We start from the raw sequence: 25,296 nt of genomic DNA, 5'->3' as shown, positions 1-25,296 counted from the left end.
GTCGCAAGGGGATCATAAAAGTTGCTTAATGTTTAAGTTTCGAGTTGTAATTCAGTGTCATTTACAGTAAACTGGGAACAAATAGAAGAAATATAGGATGGGAATTGAGTTCATGACAGATTATGAAGGAGGAAACTGCAAAAGTGTTCTCTGGCCTTTTAAAACATGCTTTTTTTTGTTAGCTGTTTGCAGTGAAGAGGTTGAGGATACTGCTGCCCAACAGCACCAGCCTGAGTGAGAAAAAACTAATTTATAGTCTTTGTAGGTGGCATATCACTTTATCACTTCTAAAATTCAGTTTTAGAGGTCTTAAAAATATTTATTTTTTCCTGTAAGAGATCAACCCAGTCATGTAGACTTGTTCTCTGATAGGACAACATTTTTCTTTTTCACTTTCACATTTATTATCATATATTTAATTCTAACAGGCATTAAAAAGGTCTTTAAAAGTCTTAGATTTAATTTGATGAAACTTGCTATCACATCATCCTCATCATTGCCAAGGATCCATTTTAAGCCAGAAAAACACTGTTGACTATTATATCGTCAAAATAAAACCTTTTTATCCGGAACGAAAATAATATAGCCTACATAGTAAACATTTACATTTTACTGTAGTGCCCTGACAATAAATATAACAAATAATCCTGTGTGCCTATATGTATGATCATTCGATACGTCACTGTGCTTCGTTGTGCAACACATCTTTCTAATCACAAAGCAGGCAGGAGTGTTGTGAACTTGAGTCTTTTGCTTCAGCCGCTGACCGCACAAAGCTCAGCCCCGGGAGAGAGGCACGGCGGGCTGAACAAAGGTCGGCAGCACTGGAGCACCGGGCTTAAGTTTCATTCCAATTCTATGCATCCGAAACGGAAACTTTGCCCAGATGCACAAGCATCATTTCAAGGGAAAAGGAGGGCTTGTCGTAAAATCTGCTTCTGTGCCAATTTACAGTCACTGACACTGAAGCAGGCTAAGCGGCGACAACAATGCCGTCGCTTGTGAGACCAGAAAACTGCTCAGTACAGCGCGGGAAATAAAAGGATTTACTGCAATGATTACAAAGGGAGAGAGAAGGCTATATTTTATCTTGTTCCTTTTTGAGGGATACAATACAATTCAGTGGTTATTTGCAATGTCACATGAAAAGACTTTAAAGCGATATTTTGATTTGACAGAGAGCAGCCTACTCACTTTTTGGCAAGCACACCTCCATAAGAGTTCAGGAGCCATTAAACTCTCACGCTAACTGCCTGATGACCAGTTTGACCTAGCTGATAGTGACAGGCAGGCCATATAGCAGTTAGTAAATTATATGCTGCTGATAGACGACGCTGCGCAAAAGTTCAGCTGCAGCCCACTTTTAAAATGACAACAAATGAGAAAACAAAGGACAATAATTCTACCAGAGCAGTCAATCTAACAGATCTATCCAGCTATCTGCCAATAGGTGTTGGAAGGAGGAAAAGAAGAAGAGGTAGAAGTGTAAGGAATGAGAGAGTGACTGGTACTTCCTTGTATCATCTCCTGTATGTTTTTCTCAGATTTAGTCTGCTGGATAACAAGGCTGTATAACAATCGGACTTTACTTTATCAAGATAAGCTACGTGCCATAAAGAACACACCTCCTCTCTTCTCTCTCTATCAAACTGAACAAAAATTAAATTGGTCTACATTTCCCAGGACCTCTAGAAATGATACGCTCTAAACGTTATGTGTTTACCAAAAATCAAATCAAATTTCTGCGGTAAATTCTAGCCTATTTATTTGGGGAAAAAATAAATCTAAGTCTAAAAAATAAATGTAAATCTAAGACTTGCATGAGGCCTGTCATTTTAAAGGTAAATAAGACAAGAACTGGGAAGCCAAATAGGTTTGAAACAATATGTTTGTGGTCTCTGTACTTTCTGAATCTGTGATAAATGCTGGCAGGATGGTTTCATCCACTGGTGTGAAATGGTGCATGTGTCAGTTTTTTTCCATCTGTATGGCAGTCACTTGGAGAGTTTTATTCCAAAACACTGAATATACATTTTGCAAAAAGTCATTAGATTAACTTAATCATTCAACATCTATAAAGTATAGAAGATCCAGACTGTTTGTCAACCAAAAACCTAAGATACCTATTACCCTTTTAAAGGTACTACATGTGTCATTTTTATATTATTATATTGTTGTCAAATTAATTGTTATGCCTTGGTATAATTGCCATAAACAAAATAGACCATGATGATTTGTTGCCTCTATCTCATGCCAGTGGTATTGTTAGTGCAAGCGTTTCTCAAAATAAGGACCACATTTCCCATAAACCCTGCTGCTTCCTGCTGCAAAGAGGATGCTGCTTTTTCAGTCAACGATTTTCTCTTATGCTTTACTGAACAGGAGAAACATGTTGCAAGCGATTCTTCCATTGGCTTTTAATTCACTTGTTCCACCATCTGCCATTGGAGGAAACTTCAACTCCATTTGCACTGGAAGAACAGCGGCCTCTTCCTGTTTTGAGCTATAAAGCAATCCAGCAGATTTCCTGTGAAATCCGATCCAATCTTTTTGGTAATGGTCTCGTTTGTTTATGGTAATGATACTAATGTCTCAAAAATAGTGTGCTAATGATTTATTGATGTCAAACTGCAGCATTTTAACATCACCAATACAATCAAGTACAATAATTTGTTTTAACCTTGTGCCATGAGTCATTTTATAAAAGAATGTATCACTCTTGAAATTCTTTTTTCCAAAGTATTTTGGGGGGAAAAAAACGCGTTTTATAACAGATGGTAACACAAACTAATGGAAACAAGGTAATGCCGTATACAAAATTTAGATTTAGATAGAACTTAGATTCTCTCACCGGGACAATTGTTCAATATTTGCCTAACAACTGAGAGCGCTCCATAGAAATCGCTGACAGAGATAAGTAGACCCTTGGCTATGAGAGAAAGTACTGTATGTATATGTATGTGTGTGTATGTTTGTGTGTGTGTGTGTTTGTGTGTGTGTGTGTAACCCTCAAAACCGGATCTCACGGTTCTAAAAGACTCCCATTGAAAACTGACATCTGACCTGTGCAAACACCCCCAACTCCCACTATTCTCTCTCCCCATTCTCACACATACGACGCCTCAACCTGCACTTATTTTACTCTGAAACACTTGTCCTAGTCAACAATGAATGGTATCATTTTACTCCAAGAAAAAGTCAGTCAACACAGTATATCGTCAATCACAGTCTATCATTTGGTCAATACCTGTCACATAAGTCTTAATCTTGTTAGAATTCTTTGTAAAAGACAAGTCAAGTCACAAATACCCATGACAGTCAATGTATCAAGATCAAATGCTGTGATAGGAAACAACATATCAGCAACTATTTATGGGTTTATGGACACAGCTTTCCCATTACCAGGAAGATAAAAAGACTTGCACATATAGCAACTACAAATAACAACTCTAAGGGTGGATGGTGAGCTATGCGTGGCCATGCCATGTTGTCCACTGATAACCTGACGAAGCCCAGCTGTTCACTGTGCAGAAGGCTGGGCATTGGGGTCATCACATGTCTAAATTTGTAGCAGCCTCAAACCAATTGTATAGCCAATCAATCGACTCCATTGGTTTCACTGCGGTACGGAACCTGGGAGCACGAGTCAAACCCAAACATCTGAATCCTTCAGGTGAGAGTGAAACACACCAAGGCCTTTTCAATCTGCTGAGTCATTGGAGTCTCATCCCAAGTTACCGTGGAAACATCTCCTGCTTACGCCGGGATTCACAGGATTAGGGAACATTCCTGACATACTGGCTATTTTATCAAGCAGAACTGGTCACACACACACCAATGAATACATTAAAACTGCGTCAGAGAATGACTTCTTGAGTTCTCCGATTGGAAAGTCTGTCAAGAATCAATTCAGTATATATCACATTTAGAATCGATTCTTTGGTATCCCAAAGTTTCCAAAGTCTTTTTGGAGTGATGGTTGTAACATTTTTTGACCAGTAAGACACATGAAGTTGGATGAGGATACCTCGCAATTAAATAAACATCCTCTACAATCCACACAGGTAATTTCACTTTGGATAAACTTGGAAATTGCATGAAGACCTTTTCAAATGAGGTATTTACAAGCCCCGCGGCCATTCATGCAAGCCTAAAACACTGAAAATAACAATTGCTTTGTTTCTCGATATCCATCTGCTCACACTTGTGACAGGCATCAGTGATAAAAGGGGCTTTCTGCAACTCATTTAGACTGCAAACATTTAAAGCATTAACCAGACTAGAGGATTTGAGTGGAACCAAAACACTTCCTCAATTGCAATAGACTTGTAATGGCAGGTGGGGAAAGGACCGGGTCATAAGGTGAGGTCAGATTGTCTGCACCAACGCACTAGTCAAATATTTGCCTGTTGCTTGTATGGCAGCTTTAATTCTGTGGTAAAATAGTGGCTGTAAGAACAACTTTGATGCTATTATGCAAATTATTCCTTTATTATTCCAGATATCTGGATGCTGCAGTGATTTGGGAACAAAACTGAGGTAAAAAGAAGAATGGGACAAGCCTGACTCCATCAAATATACAGACACAATATTTTCCCTTTGAACAACTGGTCTTCTTCATAAGCAGTAACAGAAATATTATACTATCGGCACCAGTTCCAATTACTGTAAGTGTACTTAGCCTACTTTCTGGTAGAGAGAGAGAGAGAGAGAGAGAGAGAGAGAGAGAGAGAGGGAGGGAGGGAGGGAGGGGGGATGGTAGAAAAGAGAGGTTTATTCAAGCAGCTCGAGTCTTACATCACTGTTAGCTTTCCTCAGTGAGATGGGCATCACTGGCTTTAATCAGCCATGCTAGCTATGCCATAAATAAAGCCATTTGACTGTTATGGTCCATACAATACAGCCACTATCTCCCCATAATGTGACAAGTGGCTGCTGAAAAAAAGAATCAAGTTATAAGGCAAAGTGTTTAGGGAGAATGAGAGATCCTGAGGAAAACACCTTAAGGTTTACTAAATATGTAAATGGATGGAAATTATAACAACAATAAAAGTGTTTTAGAATAATATTGACATAGGTCTGTGAAACATGCTAACATAGGGAATATAACTTATAGTATGCTACGCTACAGAGCTTCATTAAAAACACTTACTCTTTTCAAAAACATCTGTAATGTATGAGTAATGAAATATAAGCTAACTTTGATTCAGCTACTACAGCCATAACGATAAAAACATTCAACCAAAGGCCTATCTAAGTACACTTAAACAGCTGTTTACTGTGTAAATGGAAGGAAATTGTTTCATTGTTCAATTGTTTTCGAATAAATACAAAAAAAAAAAAGATCGAGGAATTAAAACAGAATTAAAACCAGACAACATATACAATAAGATACTTTTATTTATTATAATATAATAAGATTATACCACTACCTTATTAGGCTATATTTTCAAATTATCAAATTATCATATTGTTGTCTGGTTTTAATACTCCAAAATAGCGGTAATACCACAATGTAATAGCATAAAGTCTTTATAGATTCCTTGGTTTTAATCAGCGCTAGAGTGTTCTTTATATTAGCTGATGTCCTAATTAGCTATAGTGACACTGCTGGAAGCATATTCTAGTTTGCCTAAAACCCAATGATTTTTTTTAAAAACATTAATTTTTACAGACTACATTATTTCAGATTGAAATCGGACAGGAAGATCAACACTAACCGTTTGCCTGGCAATTTAACACGTGCGATCATCTATCCAATCGGTCAGAGACTAAATTTGTTTTATTTTAAACACATAATTAAGTTAATATCCTAATAAAGTTAGGCTACTTACTTGAGCCACGAACAGCTACAGCAATCCAGAAGAAAAGGAGGAGTTTATAAACCATAAGCTTAGCCATTAGGAACGAATTTTAGGACAACGGTCCTCCACGAGAAAGAAAGAAAGACTGAGAGGGCTGTGAGAGGACGGGGCTTTAATACCCTGAAGCCTGAGTGAAGAGGCTCAGGTGTCCTGCCCGCAGCGGGGTTTGAATCACTGGCCACTCCTCAGGAGGGCGGCGCTGTCTGCATCTGTCTCTATGGAGCTCCGACCAGGAAGTCATGGTTCTCACCATTGCCAGTAATGCTGAGAGGGCTCTCCATCACCCCCAACTCAGACTGGACTCACTTATTTTGACTTTTGGGAAAGATGATTAGGGCCACGTGAAAAATTGCACTCAAATACATTTTTCACATTTGGAAATATAGAACATAATACAAGTGTTTTCATTTCTGTCATTTCATTTGTTTCCATTGTCAGACAACTGTGCAACAATAAAAAAGTGACTTGATTCAGGGTCACAAAATGCTAAAAATTTTTTTTAGTAAATTAAGGCCAGGAATTGTGTCAAAAAAAGCTTGAAAGCTAACGTTAGCACCCAGTAACATTCTGTGAGGTTTGTCTCGTGGCGACATTTTTGAAGATGCCAGAGCACAAATAGGCTAATGGAAAAAAATAAGTTACATCCCAATATGCTACCAGCTGTTATAACTATTATTATCTATCGTATAATGATATAACACAATAGTTACTCAACCTATACCCAGTTCATGAAAGCTTTTATGTTCTAAGCACACAGTGTCAGGTGGATCTTTCGTGGGGAAAATCCTCTGATGCAGGCTACAGGAAGAGATGCATTTTACATTTCTGGTAGCAGCAACAGCGTTTTTTTGGAATAACTAGAAGTACTGGGTAGTTAGCATGAGCAGCGATAGCCACCATGGCTGAATAGACAAAAAAAAATAGCAGTAGCCTACAGAAACTCAAACTTAATCCACAGAAAATCCCAAAACACGTCACAGTAGACGACTGGCAGCATTGATTGCGTTCTCTTGAAAGTGTAAAATCAGCTCAGCAGTGACCATTTATCACCAAAGATGACATCAAAATTTTTGCCAGACTGTAAAAAATAATGGACAAAGTGACTGTGATGCCACTCGCAGTGTTGGCAGTTACAGAAAAGTAGTTATTGGCTGCTCAAAAGGTCACTAGAAGTCGCCATATGACATCATACGCTGGTTTGCTACACCAATCTCTTCCCCCGGTCTTAAGGTCAATATCACTATAGGGTGCCTTTTGTGTCCCCAATATAAATCATTCTAATTTCATTTAAATTTGATTTTTAAACCTGAACACAAGAGCACAGTGGGTTTGAACGCGGGTAGAGAAGAACTGAATCAGGGAATCACTGATAGCAGTCCATGTCCTGCATGTGCATCCATGTCGAGACGGTGTGTTTTTTAAACCAGCTGGCATAGAACTGGCACAGAGCCAGTTTGTTGAATCAAGATGGAGCTTTTCAACTAGGCAGAGAGTTTACTGACAAAGGTTTTCATTATAGTGCAAGATCAAACACTGGAACCTGGTGGTGTGACCTGGATGACTCTTAGTCGAGCTCATCTCGGTACCTGGGACGCTTGTAAAACAGCATCGATGGAGGTTAAGGATTTGTACTAACATGCTCTGATATAATTCATAAACAACAACAAACAACAAACAAATGAACAATACTAACACCAGTACTACCACAACATAATGAAAAACAATGCATTAGTTACATTACATTTTATAAAGATTAATCTTCAGTTGTGTCTTAAAAGAAGACACAAAGTTTGCTAATAGTATTCAGTCAGGTAGGTTATTCTAAATTTTTGGGGCCCTGATCCCAAATGCTTGATCACCTTTTGCCTTTAATGCAGACTTTGGAACAGTCAAGGAGCTTTATTTGTAGTTCTTAGATCATACTTCATATATACAATCACTTGCTGCATCAGATTATTTGCTTTGATGTTGGTGCAGCAAGTTTGGTCGTCACTAGTGTTAATGAGAATGTTGAAGTCCATGTTGTACCTTGAAAGAAATGAAATCTCCATGCTAGCATACATGGCACAGTGTAGCTGTGATCTCAATTTGAGTTTTTACAAGATCTCAGCCTGCGACTTTATAAGTTACTGAATGGCAGTAATTGCCTGGTGTTGTATAAGAGGGGCAACGATCACATTCCTCGCCTCTCATTTTATGAATTTATAACAGTTCCACCAGCCATCATTTAACCCATTAACTACTTCTGCAAACAAGGATTCATCACAGGCTTGGTTAAGACATGACAGCTCCACACCAGAAAAGAAGCTGTGTCCAAAAAGACTGATGTAATATTTAATAAAAATTCAGGCATTGGTACATGAAAATGTTGCTTCAGAACAAGTGACAACAATGTTATCTGAAACTAGATGGCCAATAAATCAGGATGGGAGGGTTTCCTCTACCTGTAACCTTTGGCTGGAAGACGTCATGAGCAGATATTAAGATGTTTATAGCAAAGCAGCTTAAAAAAAGAGGAGGTTGCAGAAAGTTGAACATGAAAGCTCGGGTTGGAAATATCAAAGTGTGGTCCAGTGTAGTCTCAAGGATGTAAGCCACCTTTTGAAATTCCTTTAATTTTTATGAAAATTGATCCAATCACTTTCCATGACATGATATTATCTCAAAGTTACCTTTGATCCCGATTGCATATCTGAACTCTTACGCTACTCCAGCGTCATCACGGGCGTGAGTGGAAAAAAGATTGAAATGACCGAAAGAGAAGAAGAGGTGTGTTTTAACTTCGGGTAAAAGAGTGCAAACAGTTGTCAACAACAGCCAGGTGTTATTGAGAACATTGTGTAAGTGTCCCCCCCCCCCCCCCCCCCCCCACCACCACCACCACCACGTCATCTCCCTCCCTTCACCAGCTTCTTGACCTCTGCTTCTACCAGACAGTCTCTTACCCTTCACTGTGGTAACGTGATCATCCCTCCATCCGGCCGTGGCAGCAGTGTTGCCTCATTCACTTTTATGTCACCATTTTATTTCTCCCGTTTTTTTTTGTGTGTTTTTTTAAGTCTGTTTATGATCCATGCTCTTCTTCTTTATGTTGTTTTTTTAAGCTGTTTTTGCCTTTTATTGTCCATCTTATTGTTATGTCACCTTGTAAAAACTGTCTGGACAGTGTTATTAATATAATATATGGTTATTCCACTATTGCACTTATTTGAAGTCAAACTGGATTCGAGTCAGCTAGATGCCCAAAATATAAATCGAAATGGTAGTCCTTAGTTATCCCATGACTGCAGGAGTATAAGGGCAAAGACATATGACATTACAATTATGTGGGAGAAGAATGCCTCTAGATGGGAGAAGTGATGCAATTTCAGACAGCCAGGCAACTTAAAGGTGCTATGTGTAGCATTTTTAAACATCAATATGTCATTGTCAAAATTGTGATACCTTGGAATAACCATAAAAAATAATTGTATGAGTGGCAGCCTTTGTCTAAGTATTGTTAGTGTTCGTGTTTCTCAAAATTAACGGCCTGCTCAACAAGGCTAAACAGAAGTATTACAAAGAATACAAATACACATGAAATATACAGAAAAATAACAACACTGTATGCTTTAAAAGTCCACTCAACAGCTTAGCAATCAAATTATGAAAAACATACATTTATACAAGAGCTAATTTCATTTTGACCTAAGGTTCTTTGTATCATAATTTTCTAGGTTGTGACAAACTCAAAGATATTTTCAAAGGAGGCAAATGTTAACCATTCCTACAATGAAAAACAGCTTTTCCCCAATTATATTTATCTCCAAAGGGTTTTATGAAGAGATTGCTGTGAAGAGTGTCAACAGAGGAGAGGCTGACAGGTGGGATTATGGAGCAATGACTAGAGAACTGCCTTCGTGTCGTTTTGCCGTGGTAAAGTCCAAAGTCACTCACAGTTATTATGGCCATCTCTCTACCACACCCAGCCTTCTGTTCCTGGCAATGAAGCATTTTCATGATTATTGCGATTAGGGCTGGAACATGACGTTCACTTGCGCTGCCTCTGCCTGAATAAACTTAAGGTAGGGCTCAGGGTTTGGCTGCAGTGCAATCTTCCTCTTTCCCGCTGTGACCAATCTGATGATGGCCCAGTTATCTTTTTCACATAGCTGTGTGGGAATCTAAATTCATGGAGAGTGAGGTAGTGATTGTTAAGTTATTACAGTGATTCTCAACCTTTTTCATATCAAGGACCCCTAATTTAGTCCACATTAGGGCCACAGACCCCCATTTGATGAGATTTTGTCTCTTGGACCCAAACCTGAGAATATTTTTATTGTTGGATATGATTTTGTCCAGAATTCCATGTAGATGGGAGATAACAGTGAAACTATGATCTAAACAGTCATTCTTCTACATTATCTAATTGTGTTAATTTTTTGTAAATGAAATAATGGTGAAGTTAACAATTCATCAATTTGCTGGGGACCCCCTGGAACCCCCTCAAGGACCCCCGGTGGTCCCCGGTCCCCACGTTGAGAACCACTGAGCTATGTGACAGGATCCAAAATGGGTCATAGACCTGTTTCTGGTAGGTTCCCAAATGACAACAGAAATATTATGGTTTCATTTTAGTGTGTCCCAGGTCAAGACTAAATACAACAAATTTGGGTCCCTGGCTTAAAAGGTTTAACAGCCCAGACATAAAGAGAAAACATATCAATTAGCTAAATCTACAATCTGTTCAACCTGACAATCAGTCGCTGATATTGTTTTGTTTGGGTTATATCCTATCAATATAGCTCTTAAACAGAAAGTGTTCATTTGGTTCTTTTGTGACTTATTTTGTACTACGTAACGTGTGTGTTTACCATGTAACTTATATGTTTGTGTGCCACATAGCTTATAGTAAATGTCTAAGTCTCCCAATCATGGGAGAGGATTTCTGGTGCTGCTATCTTACCAAAGGATTTGCATGTGTCTTCTGCACAGGTCGTCAAAGTTTATCAAAGTTTTAACCCACATACCTCCCTTGGCATGTGATAAAACAGGGATTTTCTCCACATTTACAGAAATATTGAACTGGAACTGGCAATGAAATCCCCTGGAACTCAACAGAGATGTTGAGAGTTGCCAGTGACCATGAACAAATAAAACAATAGCATGCATTTCAACTCAGTGATCACAGCCTTTCCCATACTGCCCTCTGTAGGCTTGTTCTTGAAACATTTTGCGGCTGGGTATCAATTACATGCAATCACCTATGCACCGAGACAGTGAGCTAAAATGTGTCTTTTGTGCGGTAGTTGTTAAATTTGTATGTCACATCAAACATGTGTGAGGCAAAAAAACACACAGTAAAATGATTAATTTAGATTTTTGTTGCTGTCAAAGTTAAATTTGCCTGAGTGTCAGTTGGCTGTGGTCTAGAACCCCTAAGTTACAGCATTAACATAAGTATCAGAATGGTTTAAATGTAAGTAAATAAAAGGCATTCAAGTATTTGGTAACAAAACTCTTTTAGAGACAAATTAATGTCATGAAACTGTATTAGGACTTAAGTGAATCCCTTTAGGATTTCAGCTGTAGGACGGATCTTAACTCCAAATGCTTCATTTAGCACCACATTTCACTACTGAACCATGCGCATAAAGCACGTAAGCCTCCGAGATAAAGGATCCGTCAGTCCCACAATGTAAGTCACATTGCAGTTGTAGTTCAGAACATGTCAGATGCAAAGCTGCTGGCGGCACCTTGAAATGTGGGCTGCGCTGGGAGGTTGGACTGATATTGATCCAACGAGCTGACAAGCTTTATGCATATGGTCGACTGTGCAGCCAATGAATAACATCACCTCATCATACTCACTCTGTTCAGTGTGTGAGATAAGATGAAGCTTTACTGAACCCCGTGGAGAAATTAGGTCGTTGCAGCAGCAAAAGCAATAGGAAAATCCAATATTGGCACACAAATAGAATATAAAATAAGCAATAAAAACGATAGAAATAAAAATAATAGAACAGCAAAAGCAACACAACAGAATATAAACAATTGTGGGGCTATGTTAACGTATGCTGCTGACAATTTGAGCATGTTAGGTAGACTGTGGGAGCGGGAAGTGAGGGAGAGACCTTCAAAGCCACCTGGCGGGGCGGGATGCTCAGGATGTCAGAAAATAGCTGAAGAGCTGCAGTTACTGGGTCAAAGATCAACAGGGAGAAATCAACTGAGCATAGCCAAATGTGATTATTCAAAAGTATAGAGATACACCGATACCATATTTTCACTGCTGATTTCCTAGTACTAAATTAGTATTGACCAATACTGCATACTGATGTATTACTTTTTCCTGAGCAGACATATTTGGGGGTCAGAGATCTAACATCCTATGTGTAAAGAAATAAAATGACTTTGCTTTGATATCTGACATGCTGTACATGGTATTTGGTATCAGATTTGTACTCATTTAATTCTAATTACATGCAGAGTTAAGTGAATTAAATTATGTTTTTGAAAGACAATAAAAAACAAACCCAAGTACTTTTTTGTAACAAAAAGTTTTTATTGGCTTCTCTAATCCGTTTATCATCTCGATAACAGGTACAGCCCTGGAAATCATATCACATGGGGGGGCTAGAACAAATAAGACAAGGGGATGGGGAGGCTTCTGCTACAAAATTTGGTGTTGAGGTGACGGTCAGAAAAAAGCCATACAAAAATGTCATATCATGCATATTGGAGGAAACTCAAAAAAAAATTGAGAACACACATTTTTAGTGTTTTTGTACATTTTTGTAAACAATATCCTTCTAGAGATCATATCAAAACACATTATGGCAAGTAACAAAAATAAGGGATATAACAACATGAGAAAAATGAACGTTCTATGAGGCATCTAGAATGCAACACTGCTTGGCGTGAATGCTTTTACAGACAAAAAATAAGAAATAAGATAATACATTTGCATTTCGACGAGTCAATTGCTCTCTATAATTGTAAACACAGGCGGTGTTAAATGATTATACAATATGTCGAATCTATACTACAAATATTTCCACTACATACATGAAACGCGTGTCCCTGCTTTCTTACGCTTTAGTGATATGAGGTATATTTAGGTCAATCCTATTGTCTTTTTTTTCATCTCCGTCTCTCACCCTTTTTTTTTTTTCTCCTCTCCTTTAAAAGCATAGTGTGTGTTTCGAGTGAAGTGGCCGGTCAGTCAGTCTTTGTTCCCTGCGATCTGAGCAGCTTCAAAGTCTCTTGGCTGTGGAGCTCACAGACATAGGAAAGGGAAGGGGGGGGTACGGCTCACAGGAAATGAACTAAATTAAATATCAACCCTGGCTGCCGGGATAGAATGGCTTTAGCCACAGAAGACAAAGAAGGCCATTGTTTATTCTTGTGAGTGCAGGACTGCATTTTGGGCAAGGGGGGGGGGTTATACCATAACTTTTGAGGCTGTATCACTGAAGCCAGTTTCTTTGCAATTACTAAAACTGTGGGGTTTTCAAAAATAAAAAAAAAAATAATAAAAAAAAAAGAGAGGGGGTGGGGGTGTAGGTCCGGTGATTACTTGCCAAAAATATCTGCTACCAAGTTCTGTTGTGGCTAGTTGAGAATAAATAAAAGGGTTTGGGTACGCATCCAACACACCCGTGGGGTTAAAAACATATGGGTTCCAGCATATTAGCCCCTCTCACAAAACAACTTAAATACAAAGAGGTACTCTCAGAATATTGTATAACAAAATTATGGCAAATCATCTTTTTACAATATCACCCGACAAACCGTCAAAAAAATAAAAAATATCCCCCTGCCCCCTCTCCCTTCTACTGTTGAAAAAAAAAAAAAAAAAAAGCAACAAAATACATCTAAATGCCCATGGTCATGCCTAGTCAACCTCTATCTAACCCCATGAAACAATAATCCAGCCCACTCTCCCTCCCTCCGCCCTCCCTCCCAAACCCCTTTCACAGTTTTCTCCTCTTAAAATAATATTAATAATCATCATCATAATAATCACGTTTATCACATATGCAATTTGAATGGGTTGTTGTCGTTTCCAATGATTTGTTAAAAAAAGTGCTTGTTTGATTCCATTGACAAAAAACGGAACAGCAAGGAGTTGAGAAGTGGTGAAGAAAAAAAAAGTCGGCAACAGTATGATGAAGAGATTACTACATCAAGAAGGACTGGTGTCCATTGCATTCGGAGACAGAGAGCCACGATGCCTATGTGCAGTGGCCTTTCAGCGTGAAGTTCGACTTTTGGGTAGAATTTTGTCTCGGCTACGTCTCTTGTACGGGCCGCTGGTGGGCGCAAACAGAGGGAGTGCATGGTTAGGCAGGCTTCATCAACTGACACTGTATACTGACAAAACAACAGTCATTCGGTTTAAACGTCCCCTTCTGTTCAGAACATGCTGTGAGCGCACCATGGGTTAAAATCCACAAGAATCCATACTACCTCATGTACACGTGTGGCCCTTTATAAATGTCAGTGGATGTCTTCACATTGACACAACAGTACCATAATCTCGACAAAGCTAAACGCAGTAGAAACCAAACGGGACGATCATGTATTGTATTTTGTTGTTCTGATGAGTAAAAAAAATGAAAGCTTTGTAGTCTCAAAGTACACCTGTAAAAAGTGTGCTAATTGCATCTCATAATACAAAGTCTTATTACACAATTTTGCCTATTTCCTGAGTTAATACGTTTCTTGTAACAGACAATATATACTTTTTTGCCATTTGAATTCTGGGCCTTTCCCTGCCACAAACATTATTATTATTGAAATTATCAACATTATTCATTATTACTTTACAATGGTATGATGATTGGTAAAACACAAGGGTTCAGAGAAAGAAAAAGAAACAATCAAGCAAGTTCATAGCTACCCTCTAAATGTTTTAAATTACGTTTAAAACTACGGTTTACGTTCATATCATACCCACTACTCTAAACAAAAATTAAGCGACTAAATACATAATAAAAAAGAGAATATTTAAAAAATTGCATTTGAGGCCATGGAAGACCCTCCCTGGTAGTTTTTGTATCAACATTTAATGGCAGTGTTTTTTAAAAAAAATTGACTTCGCTACAAGAACAAAATTAAGATGGGTATAGGGACAGCAAGGACAGTAACAGAACAGCCCCCAACTGGGTTCACCTCGTTTGACCCTTATCTGAAACTTTGGCTTGTCGGGGTTTTTGATCCTGTACTCACTGGCTCACTGACGTCAGCTAACAAACTGGTATACCCTGAGAATTCTGACACTGGAGTCCGTATTCGGTGGTCGACCTCTGCCCCGGGATCGCTGCCGTAGCTCAGAGGGGTTCGGCGCCCCGACTTGAACTGGGAGCCAAAGGCCTGGGCGAAGTTCTCGATCTGGTACGTGGCTTCCTTGGGGGGGTTCAGCGGGGACAGGTCTGGGTAGCTGGAGCCGTTGGTGGGCGCGGCGCTCCCTCCGGCCTTGGCCTGCTGCCCCTTGGGGCCCTCTGCCGGGGCAGTCAGGTCCTGGGGAGGTAGGTTGAAGGCGCCGGGGGAGTGCTGCTTCTCCAACTGCTCGGTCAGCTCCTGAGATGGAGTAAGCTGCTGGTGGCTGGTAGGTTCCAAGCTGAGGTGGTAGCCCGCCTGGGAGGGAGAGCCGACCAGCATGCCGTAGTGGGACTTGGAGGAGGAGGACGAGGAGGTTGATGAGGGGGCGACAATGGGCAGCGGGGAGGAGACGGCAGGTGGGTAGCCGCACTCCAGCGTGGACGTGGTGTAGACGTGCTTGTCGGAAAACAGGGGCCCTGTGGGACTGGAGCTGCTGGACAGGAGTGGGAAGGGACCGCTGGGGCCCAGGCTGGGGAAGGGTCCACTGTGGCTGGTACGCTCCAGGGCCTGTAGAAGGAACTTGGAGTACTCACTCATCACTACTGTCTTATCGCCGCCGTTGGGCGAGTCGTCCTCCAGCTCGGGGGTGACAGGGGCGGCCGGCTGCAGGTCCACATGGTGCGGGTGGTCTGACAGGTCGAAAGTCACGTCGTGGTGGTGTGTCCCTTCTGCCTTGTGGCTGTAATGGTCCAGCAGGCTCTGCAGCACCTCGTCTGGGATGCCCGACTTGTCGTGTTTGAGTTCCAGTGGCGAGGAGTCCAGCATGGCCAGTGTGGGCTCGGGCCCCAGGGAGCCCTGGATTACACTACTGCCCTGGGGTGCCATGTGCAGTGAGCTGGCTCCGTAGTCACTGTTTGCCGCATGGAGGTAGCGCCGCTTTTTCACAAACTGCATTGCGTCGTCGTAGTTGCTGCTGGTGGTGGGCCCCTGCTTGGTGCCCCCAGCTCCATGGAGCAGCCCCATGTTATCCAGACCTGAACCCCCCACATGATCCATTGAGCCAGGTTTCTGGGACAACAGCTTCTGTCCGTGGAGGGAAGCGGAGGACTCGGCACCGTCTTCCAGCGAGAGGAGGCCCTTGTCTAGACCCTTGCGGCCAGCCTTTTTGAAGACCAATTTGGGAGTACGTCCCTGCATGGGGCCAGAGCCTGAGGGGTGCTCCATGCTGAAGTCCTGCAGACCCAGTTCACGGGCCATCTCCCCAGAAGACGAGGCCGCTGCCGCCGAGGCATTCTTCTTCCTCTTACGCTCGCCGCCCTCGCCGTTTTTGGACTTGGCCCTCTTACGTCCCGAGGTGGTAGCGTTTCCCTGAGTGAGTGAATAGCTGCCCTGGCCTAGCTCCGCCTCGCTGAGCTCCAGCATGTTGGGGTCCAGGCCCTTCTTTATGGCTTCTCCACAAGTCCGCTTGTGCTTCAGTAACCGGTCTGTTCTTGAGAAAAACTGAAAGACAATGGAGAGAGGGGAGAAAGATGACAGATGAAGAAAGAGAAATTAAATGTTTGTTTGCTTGTGCTCGATGGACAGAATTAGTTAAAAAAAGGTCCTGTGCCTTGGTGTGGATTTGTAACCGTTATGCATTTCTACAACACATTATCTAATAATTGTAATTTGAAAACATTTTAAACAAAACACACAAATAAACACGCAGAGGCCCTGTGCCCTCAAAGAGAGAAATGAAGACTATTGCTTCAGATGGCACTAGAATAGTCAAAGGATGTGGGAGTTTGCTGAAATACAGTAGGTTTTTTTGTCTGTATGCATTACTCCCATGGGGATGTGCACATTCTGTAATAATCACAAACAACTCTGTTTGTGATGGACTAAAAATATCTGAATTACACCAGTGAAAAAGTACATTACCTGACCTCCTCCTGCAAAACTAATCCTGTCCGGACAGAACTTTATACTAGATTTAGACTGGCTTTATTGTGAGAAGCAAGGAATGACACACTAGTCCTAATAATGATAATGCATTTTATTTATAAAGCACTATTCATTAAAAGCATTCTCAAAGTGCTAAAAGAAGAAAATTAGAAGTAGGAACCCAAAAGGTAAAAGTAAAAACAGTGGTAAGCTATTTGCGTACTTGTTGGCAGGTATCGCAGCGATATGGCTTCTCGCCACTGTGTGTCCTTTTGTGCCGCTCCATATGGTACTTCTGGATGAAGCGCATGTTACACTGGTCACAGCTAAAAGGCTTCTCCCCTGCAAAAGACAGGACAGTGGTGACAGTGTTGAGGCAAACGTGGCTCCAACAAAGCTTCAGTAAACTGACACTGATGGCAAGTGAAGGGTTTAATTCCAAAATGCTATATGTTTAATATAGTGAAAAAAGGCATCATTCTAGATTCAAAAACATGTTGTAAGCAAAGGTCTTAAAGTAACTCATCATTTTAATAATAACCTATCTCGTGCTTTACTTTAAATGCTTAAATTTACTTTATTTTGTGAGTGGTTGTTTTATTTTGGTTTGTTTTTTCCCAAAATTCTGGATATCTCTTTCCTGTGGAATCTGCTTGGCCTTGGTCCCAGGCAAATATTTTTTTGAAATGATCAGTATGTGTGACATTTTAAAAAGGTGTCTTCATAATAATAATCTTAATACTGTTAATTATGATAGTAATACTAATGATAATGATAATAATAGTTGACAATATCATTTTGAAAATGTTTTTACCATGAAAAACACAATTTCTTTTGGAAAAACAAGATAAAGTGTTTTACACAAAATATAAACTTCAGTGTCATCCAGAACCGCATAGTATCATGCGCACCCCTTCTCTCAGATGTTTTCGTAGAGTGCCGAATTACTTTTATTGTGACAGGCTGTGTGTGCTGTGTGTGTGGGAGTGACTGGAGTCTGGAGGTTTAGCTCCCAGCTCCCGAAAGCTGCGTTTTGGGAAAACTAAACACTTTATTGCAACTTTGATGGAACAGTTAACAGGACACTGTGGCCTAGGAGAAAAGGGTGAAAGTTTGAGCCACCACGGAGCAACAGTTTGGAAAACGGCAACAAAATGAAGCGTTTGGTAAGTTGTACACGTCTTTGGGATGCTAGTAATGGCACATCCAAATAAAGACCATTTAGCATCCCTTTGAGGCTAGTTTAAACGTCGTCTGAACCTAACTGTCAATACTTCGCAAACAAAGTGTGGCATGCATAGACTTGTAAACTTTCATTTCACAGACATCATGCCAAAAGATCTTGAACCGTTATTAATTACACAACAAGGAAACACTGCATCTTGTTCATGGAATGAAGGCCTTTATATCTTAAAGAACAGGAACTCACCACTGTGGATCTTCTCATGCCGCTGCAGCAGGTACTTCTGAATGAAGCTCATGTTACACTGACTGCACCGGAAAGGCCTCTCACCTGTGCGATCAACAGTACAACCATCCGCTCACCACGTTAATTAATGCTCAGCCTATCGTATAAGTGTGTTCAATGAACCTGCGACATTTGATCAAAAACCAAGTGCATGAAAAAAAAAATTTAATTACGTCCTATGGGACCCAAAGGCTTAACGGTCTACTCCTCACAGAGTGACTATTTATTAATGCTTATGTTTAACCAAACCTGTGATATTGCATTGTATATATCTTGGGATATCACAGAGAGTGACCCATTGGCTGAAAAAATTATAACTAATTGTTCCTGTTAAAAATATACACAGGGAAAAAAACTCAATTTGGAAAAGGCCACTATAAGCCACACTGTGCTTTTGAAAATATGTATAACTTATCATATACTTATGCTTTAGGTTTTTGATCAACTGTCATATATTTACAGCTATGTGTGATGCACGGTAGCCGACTGTAAAAGTACTCTTTTGTTTTAGGGATTCAAATGGGATAACAGAGACAGCTATGATAACATTTTACAATGGCCTAATTCCAGTGTATGAACCTGTGTATTAACCTGTGTATTAACCTATGGAAAAGTATTGTAAGTACACAATATTACTGTGTAGGTAGGCCTACTTGATGAAATATACATGAAATACACAATGTATGTACAGCAGTGTAACAACTGTTGTAAGTACATTATGTATTAGGGAGATTTTCATCAAGTACCTACACAGTAATATTGTGTACTTTTCCATAGATTAAATACACAGATTAACACAATGGAATAAGGCCATTGTAAAGTGTTACAACAGCTATTTAACAGATGGAAGTTAAGCTTATTATGAGAAATACAGACAAATCAAGGGAATGAGTTAAAGCATTTATGAGTTGAAGTTCAAAGAGTAAAGTGAGGAATTCCCAGCAAAGAGAATGACTAACACATCCTGAAATATGTGAGTCATCATTGACTCATCCCTAGCTTTAGCAATTGTCTGGTTTTACATAAAGTCCCAGTCACTCATGGAGTGGAAGGGAAACTAACAGCAGTAAATGGTAGTGAGTAATACGGTCTTTATTCAATGTTTGAAATTCATTCTGAATCTCTTCTGGAAGAAATTTTGTTCAATGGTGGAAAATCAACTGATGTTATTCTTTTTCCCCCTCAGTAGCTTTATACCCACTTGCACATTCAGATTCCCTAAAAGTGTGTCTAAGGCTACATATTTCACCAACGTTACAACAGGAATCGTCAACATAATGATACTTTGATTGCAATATTGATTTGTCAGCTGCATTATGGTCTGCTGCTGGACGTGTGCAATATAGCAGAAGGAAGCAGGTGCTGTTCTGCATGGATCTTACACCAATACAAGAATTTTTGGGCAAAAAAACTCTGATCAGCTTAGAGCTGTGCAACAAAAAGACTGGTAGCAGCCTCACCCCTGTATGTCCAGTATGGTGCATTTGGTAAAACTTGACACAATGCTCTGTTAGCTTGTACTGCTAAGGGGAAATCTTTGAAGCACTGAGAGTCTCTCACCTGTGTGGATGAGCACGTGTCTGCGCAAGTGGTAGGAGCTGCGGAAGGCAGCGTTGCAGTGCTCACAGATATGTGGTTTTGAGTTGGGAGACATGCAGGAACCATCTGCATCCAGCATCATGGCCTAGAAGGGGAAAAAAAGTACAAGAGGTCAAAATTTGTCCAAACAATTGCCAACACTTCCACATCACTACAGCAATTCAAACTAATCAATGTGCCACAGCCACAAAATGTAAGTGTAATGTGTCATATGCCAATATTTACCAGCTAGAAACCACATGAAACTTAAAGTATGAGAGAATTTACTGGTGTAAATGGTTGAGATGGGGTAAAAAAAAAAAAGATAAAGGTTTGACCTTTGCTGCATCGCTGCGTTTCCTGCGGGCTTTGCCTCCCTGCCCGTCCCCGTTGCTCCTCCGCCCTCTTCTACCTGAGGACTCTTTTGGCTCTTTACCCGGTCTTCCAGGCATCTGAGGACAAAAAACAGAATAAGTCTACCACCGGCTAAAGGGGGCAGATAAAGGCAGCAATGTCTATTCTAAGAGTGCATAAAAGCCTGCAAAGGGTGAGCAGATTCTCCATACAACTAGACAATAACTACCTACGCACCAAGGGGGAAAAAGGCAATCGCTAAAATGTCTTGGCAATTTGGCATAGAGTCAGCAAAACAGACACAAGCACTTTTGAGGCATGTTAAGATATTAAGAACCACCCCCACCGGTTCTCCGAGGGACCGAACGTTGCTGAGGCTGAGATCATGCAGGAGCATATTCTGGTGGTTGTGCTGGTGGTTGCCGAAGGTCATCTCCAGCATGTCAGTGCCACTCTTCCCCGCGCCCCCTCCGGCACAGTTCACTCCTGCTCCTCCACCTCCTCCGCCCCCACCATAGAGGGGCATGCGGTAGTCCAACTCGCTTAGCCGCTCCTGCTTGATGCCCATGCCGTGAAGGAAGCCCCCTGTGTTGGCGCCACTGGCGCCATGGTGTTCAGGAGGTGAGTCGCGTTCTTTCTTCAGGATCATCTCCTGGGACAGCTCGCCCATAACGGACTGGGAGGCCAGCCGTGTGAAGCTGGTGACGGGCGGCAGGTGGCTGAACATGAGCATGCCTGGTGCAAAGTTGGGGTCCATGCCACCGTTGCGCAGAAACTCGTTGCCTAGTTTGTCTTGGATAATACTCATGGTGGTAGTCTTGGTTTGTGCAGGGGGGAAGGAGGGCAAGAAAACTAGAAAGGAATGCAGGAGGAGGATTTCCTGTAGGAGAAGGCAGAGACAGAAATGCCAAGTTAAGTAATGTTAAATACAGAAAAGGAAGAAATTAAGCTACAAGTTCAAATAGGGCACATTTTGTTCTCAACGATAGCTTGGGTGAGGTGAACACCAGAATGATCCATCCGGTAAGAAGTGTTTTCAATGAGGAACATTTAGCTGGTCACACCTACATAGCCTTCATAGCAAACTATTACTGTGCTCTCGACATTTCCTCTCAGTCACCCATTAATGACTTGATAGGATTTATTGGGCTTTACCTAACTGGAACACCAGGTGCAAAGTTGTCAGTTACTGGAAACCTTGGTGAATACTTCACTCAAAATATATTTAGCTAACAATTTCATTTTGAGAAGCCCATAGTATACAAGCCTATTGATTACATCTAATTTTGTGAAATACTGCAGTGCACATAAAAAATACTTAACACGGAAAGGCAAAAAATATACATAAAATAGTTAAAACATTTAGTGGCTATTGTATCAGGTCTTTAAATTTAAGAATGAGAGAGACACTATGGAGACACAGGAAACACTGTTCATGTCAAGGAAAATCAAAGCCATTAATGGCCACTCCAAGTCTTTATCTCACCAGCTCACCAAAGATTAAAGAAACAACTTAGGTAAGCTATGCCAAAGATTAACCTCTCCAACAACCTGTATGTCGTAAACATTGGACTAGAGCCAGCAACTACGCTGGACTGAGTTCAAACCCAAATCAAAAAGGTCAGGACAGCAATAACAGCCTGTGTGTGCAAGAACCCAGAATTCCCACAGGGATCATTAAACTTTCATCTAATCTAAGTCGACTAAACACAATTCTTTTTAAGATGAACAAACATTAGACGTATGATCTCTATATCCAATCCTGTGTATTAGTAAATAACAATTATGTGATCTGCATACAGCTCTACAGACTTGGAAAGTACAATTGTGAAGGTGTGTACCCCATCAAAATACAATGAGTCAATCAGTTTAACAGTATGCCTTATGAGTTAAAAACTAATTCGAAATGTTTTGTGCCTTTTGTTCAATATGAGAACAACAAAAAAAAAAGATGCCTTTGAAATGTTTCATCCACATCACGTGTTAGTCTACGTGCGACATTTTGTATCACATGCAACTTGGATTGTAGCCAAAAAATGATCTGTTCTGCTATGGTAACCACTGTTATAAACAAAATTCCTATTGTTTTTGCACGTTGGGTGGTCATTTCTTGTTTTACAGAATCATGTTGGACAACAACACTTGCCATATTTGGCTAGTAACCTCACATGAATGAAAAGGCTGGGGCACTGGTTGCAATATTGGCAAATTAACCGGTTCAATACACTTGCCTAAAACAAACGATATTGAGGTCAAAACTAACGAGGAATTTCGCTCCTTTTTGGCAGGCGCGATCGGATATCTAATCACAACGTGTATCGAAACGACCAAAGCAGAATGGCTGGAGTGAGAATTTATTGTTTAGTCTGGACTCCAGCCGACCATTTGGCTACGCGACATTGAATTCTGCAGAAAGCGGATGAGCTTTTGTGATGCATAGTAGTTAGCCAGCTAGTTAGCATAGTTAGCTAGCCGGCTAGCCACAATGAGACACAATCAATGTATCTTCAAGACCTCAATCAAAACAATCGACTAGGCTGTTTTAGCTATCCTGCAAGCCACAATTGGTCATTCAAATAAAATCATGTCAGTATTTACAATTATGTGGTCAGAAATACTGTATGTTATTATTAAATAATTCGCAATATGAGATCTGTTACGAGCAAACTATTGTAACGTCTCAGCCTGTTAACCTAGTGTTGCTACCGAGCTAGCTAACGCTAACATGGGATCTTAATTTGATGTTATAAAAGCCTGCTTTTTCACTATTTAAACAGCGATAATGAGGGAAGGAACCTTCAAAAATAAAAACATCATAAGTCAATCAGACATAGGCTTAATAATAACCGCGGATAAGCTGAATGTATAAACAAGCTTGCTTTGAAGTCAATGGCACGAATTACCCATTCTCCAATTCCCAAGCTTTGATGAGGCTCGTGAAATCAAATCTGTCTGCAAGCAACGCTGGCGCTCTATTTATTGATAGCTAGCTATAATTATAGCCGGATAGCACTTACCACTACATTTAGCTAGCAATACATTCCTCGACGTTTGCGGTACATGTGGACTTCAGATTCCATGCCTGAGCTAAATAAAGCTGGACTCTAAGAGCCAGTTGTGTTTATAACAATCAAGCTGCCACGAGCTAGCTAGCTGCTAGCTGCTCCAACTGAAAACCCGCATTACGGCCCATGCAACAGAAACAATGATGCTGGCTTTCAGTGCATCTCCCGTTTGCGCCGAGCGTTTTGCTTGACAATTCAATCGCGTAAATCTCGACAAAACCCAAAGATTAATCACGAATAAAGGTCGCTTTGATTTCCCACTTACCTACACATGGCCGCAGTTGGTTTAAAACGTGCGTATATTCTCTCCTTATTCGCCGCTTTGGGGTTTTATTGCCAAAACATTGTTCTCCGGCGGTCGCTGCTTTCTTCCATCTTGTCCTGGCGCGGGGAATTATGGGTCTAGCGGACGGGTCGTGAGAGGAGACAGGCGAGGGCTGCTGAAGTTTGTGAGAGCCTGACCAGACACTAAGAGCAGTCAATGGCCCTCCAGTGAACAAATATCAGCACAGTTACGTGTTCAGACAACAGTCATACAGTTGAACAGCAGCTGAGATCAGTCAACAGGATACAATTTGTCATTATGGGCCCGCTGTCCCATCATTCTGTGTGGGCCCCTTCAGGTACGAACAATAACAGACAAAGACGTATCGACTTCATTGTCAAAGGCACTATATATGTGCCTTTTATAAAAAAATAAATAAAGAAGTCATTACCTGAAAGCCATCATTCAGCAACTATAAAATATAGAGGATGCTGCCTCTTAACACATTTTGTTAACCAACCTTGTTACCTAATATCTTTCAAAAGCAGGCTACATATTTTGTTTTAATGGTCATAATAATTTATGTTAAATTAATCATTTTGTAAGAGGTGTCACTTTTTTGTCAAATGGTGTATCTTTTGGAATTAAATCCTCAAATGTTCTGATTTAAAGACGGATGACTATCTTCTCGGTTATCAGCCAACAGCCATTAGGTAGGTAGGCTACTACAGATAAATGGTTATTTATTCCTATTTATTACAAAACATTCAACTACTGGCATATTTAGAGAGTTTGATGGAGACACAACTACAATACTATGTCTGAATCTACAGTTTTGTTTTGTTTTGTTTTTTGTTTTGGACTGGTTTTTTTGTAGACAACCAGGAGAACCATCACTCCTGCATGCCCTGATTTTAAAGCATTAAAACAAAGCAGAATTCTCATTGAACGTGATGAAACAGTCAACAGGTTTTTAGACCTACTTCTCATAAATGTAATCTACAGTATATTGAATTTAAAGGAAATGTTTCATTTCTTTCAAAAATTGCTGGTATTTCACAAATTTGTATGGAGAAATGATCATGGAGTTAATGAATAAGCAGAATGGAATTGGAATCGATACAATCCAAACAATACCCAAAGCTTAGACTCACAAGAGGGACTTAAACATATAGTTCATAAGTGGTCCAAGTATTTCCAAAGGCATACTTTGCAACTTCTTTGGGTCTATTTGATAAATATATTATTTTTTAAAAGAATTGTACCATCAATGCTACACCACAGCCCCACAAGAGCATCTTTGAAACATGCAATTATCTATACCTTATACTCTATTTGCCTTAGCCAGCAACAAGATGAGTTTGTCCCACTCACAACAGCAACAACTAACAATTCATAAAACTAACATGGGTAATGTGATGCACAATTTGGAATCAACTGAGACCAGATAACAACATATTAAAACATGTGTAA

At 40.4% G+C, this 25,296-nt stretch overlaps 1 protein-coding gene across 1 annotated transcript; it reads right to left on the bottom strand.

Annotated features, from left to right (window-relative positions):
- Nucleotides 1-13,834: 13,834 nt before the first annotated feature.
- On the bottom strand, nt 13,835-23,940 carry znf281b (zinc finger protein 281b). The gene is made up of 7 exons (XM_078290729.1): nt 23,824-23,940; nt 20,840-21,373; nt 20,478-20,591; nt 20,122-20,245; nt 18,523-18,606; nt 17,317-17,435; nt 13,835-16,670 (listed from the first exon to the last, which is right to left on the bottom strand). Exons 2-7 carry the CDS (start codon nt 21,299-21,301, stop codon nt 15,033-15,035), a joined length of 2,541 nt encoding a protein of 846 aa, XP_078146855.1. The 5' UTR covers nt 21,302-21,373; nt 23,824-23,940; the 3' UTR covers nt 13,835-15,032.
- Nucleotides 23,941-25,296: the final 1,356 nt, after the last annotated feature.

Source organism: Centroberyx gerrardi, chromosome 20, assembly GCF_048128805.1.
Source record: "Centroberyx gerrardi isolate f3 chromosome 20, fCenGer3.hap1.cur.20231027, whole genome shotgun sequence".
Taxonomy (NCBI): Eukaryota; Metazoa; Chordata; class Actinopteri; order Beryciformes; family Berycidae; genus Centroberyx; species Centroberyx gerrardi.
Note: the sequence above shows the minus strand (reverse complement) of the source record. Positions and strands in the feature narration are given on the sequence as shown.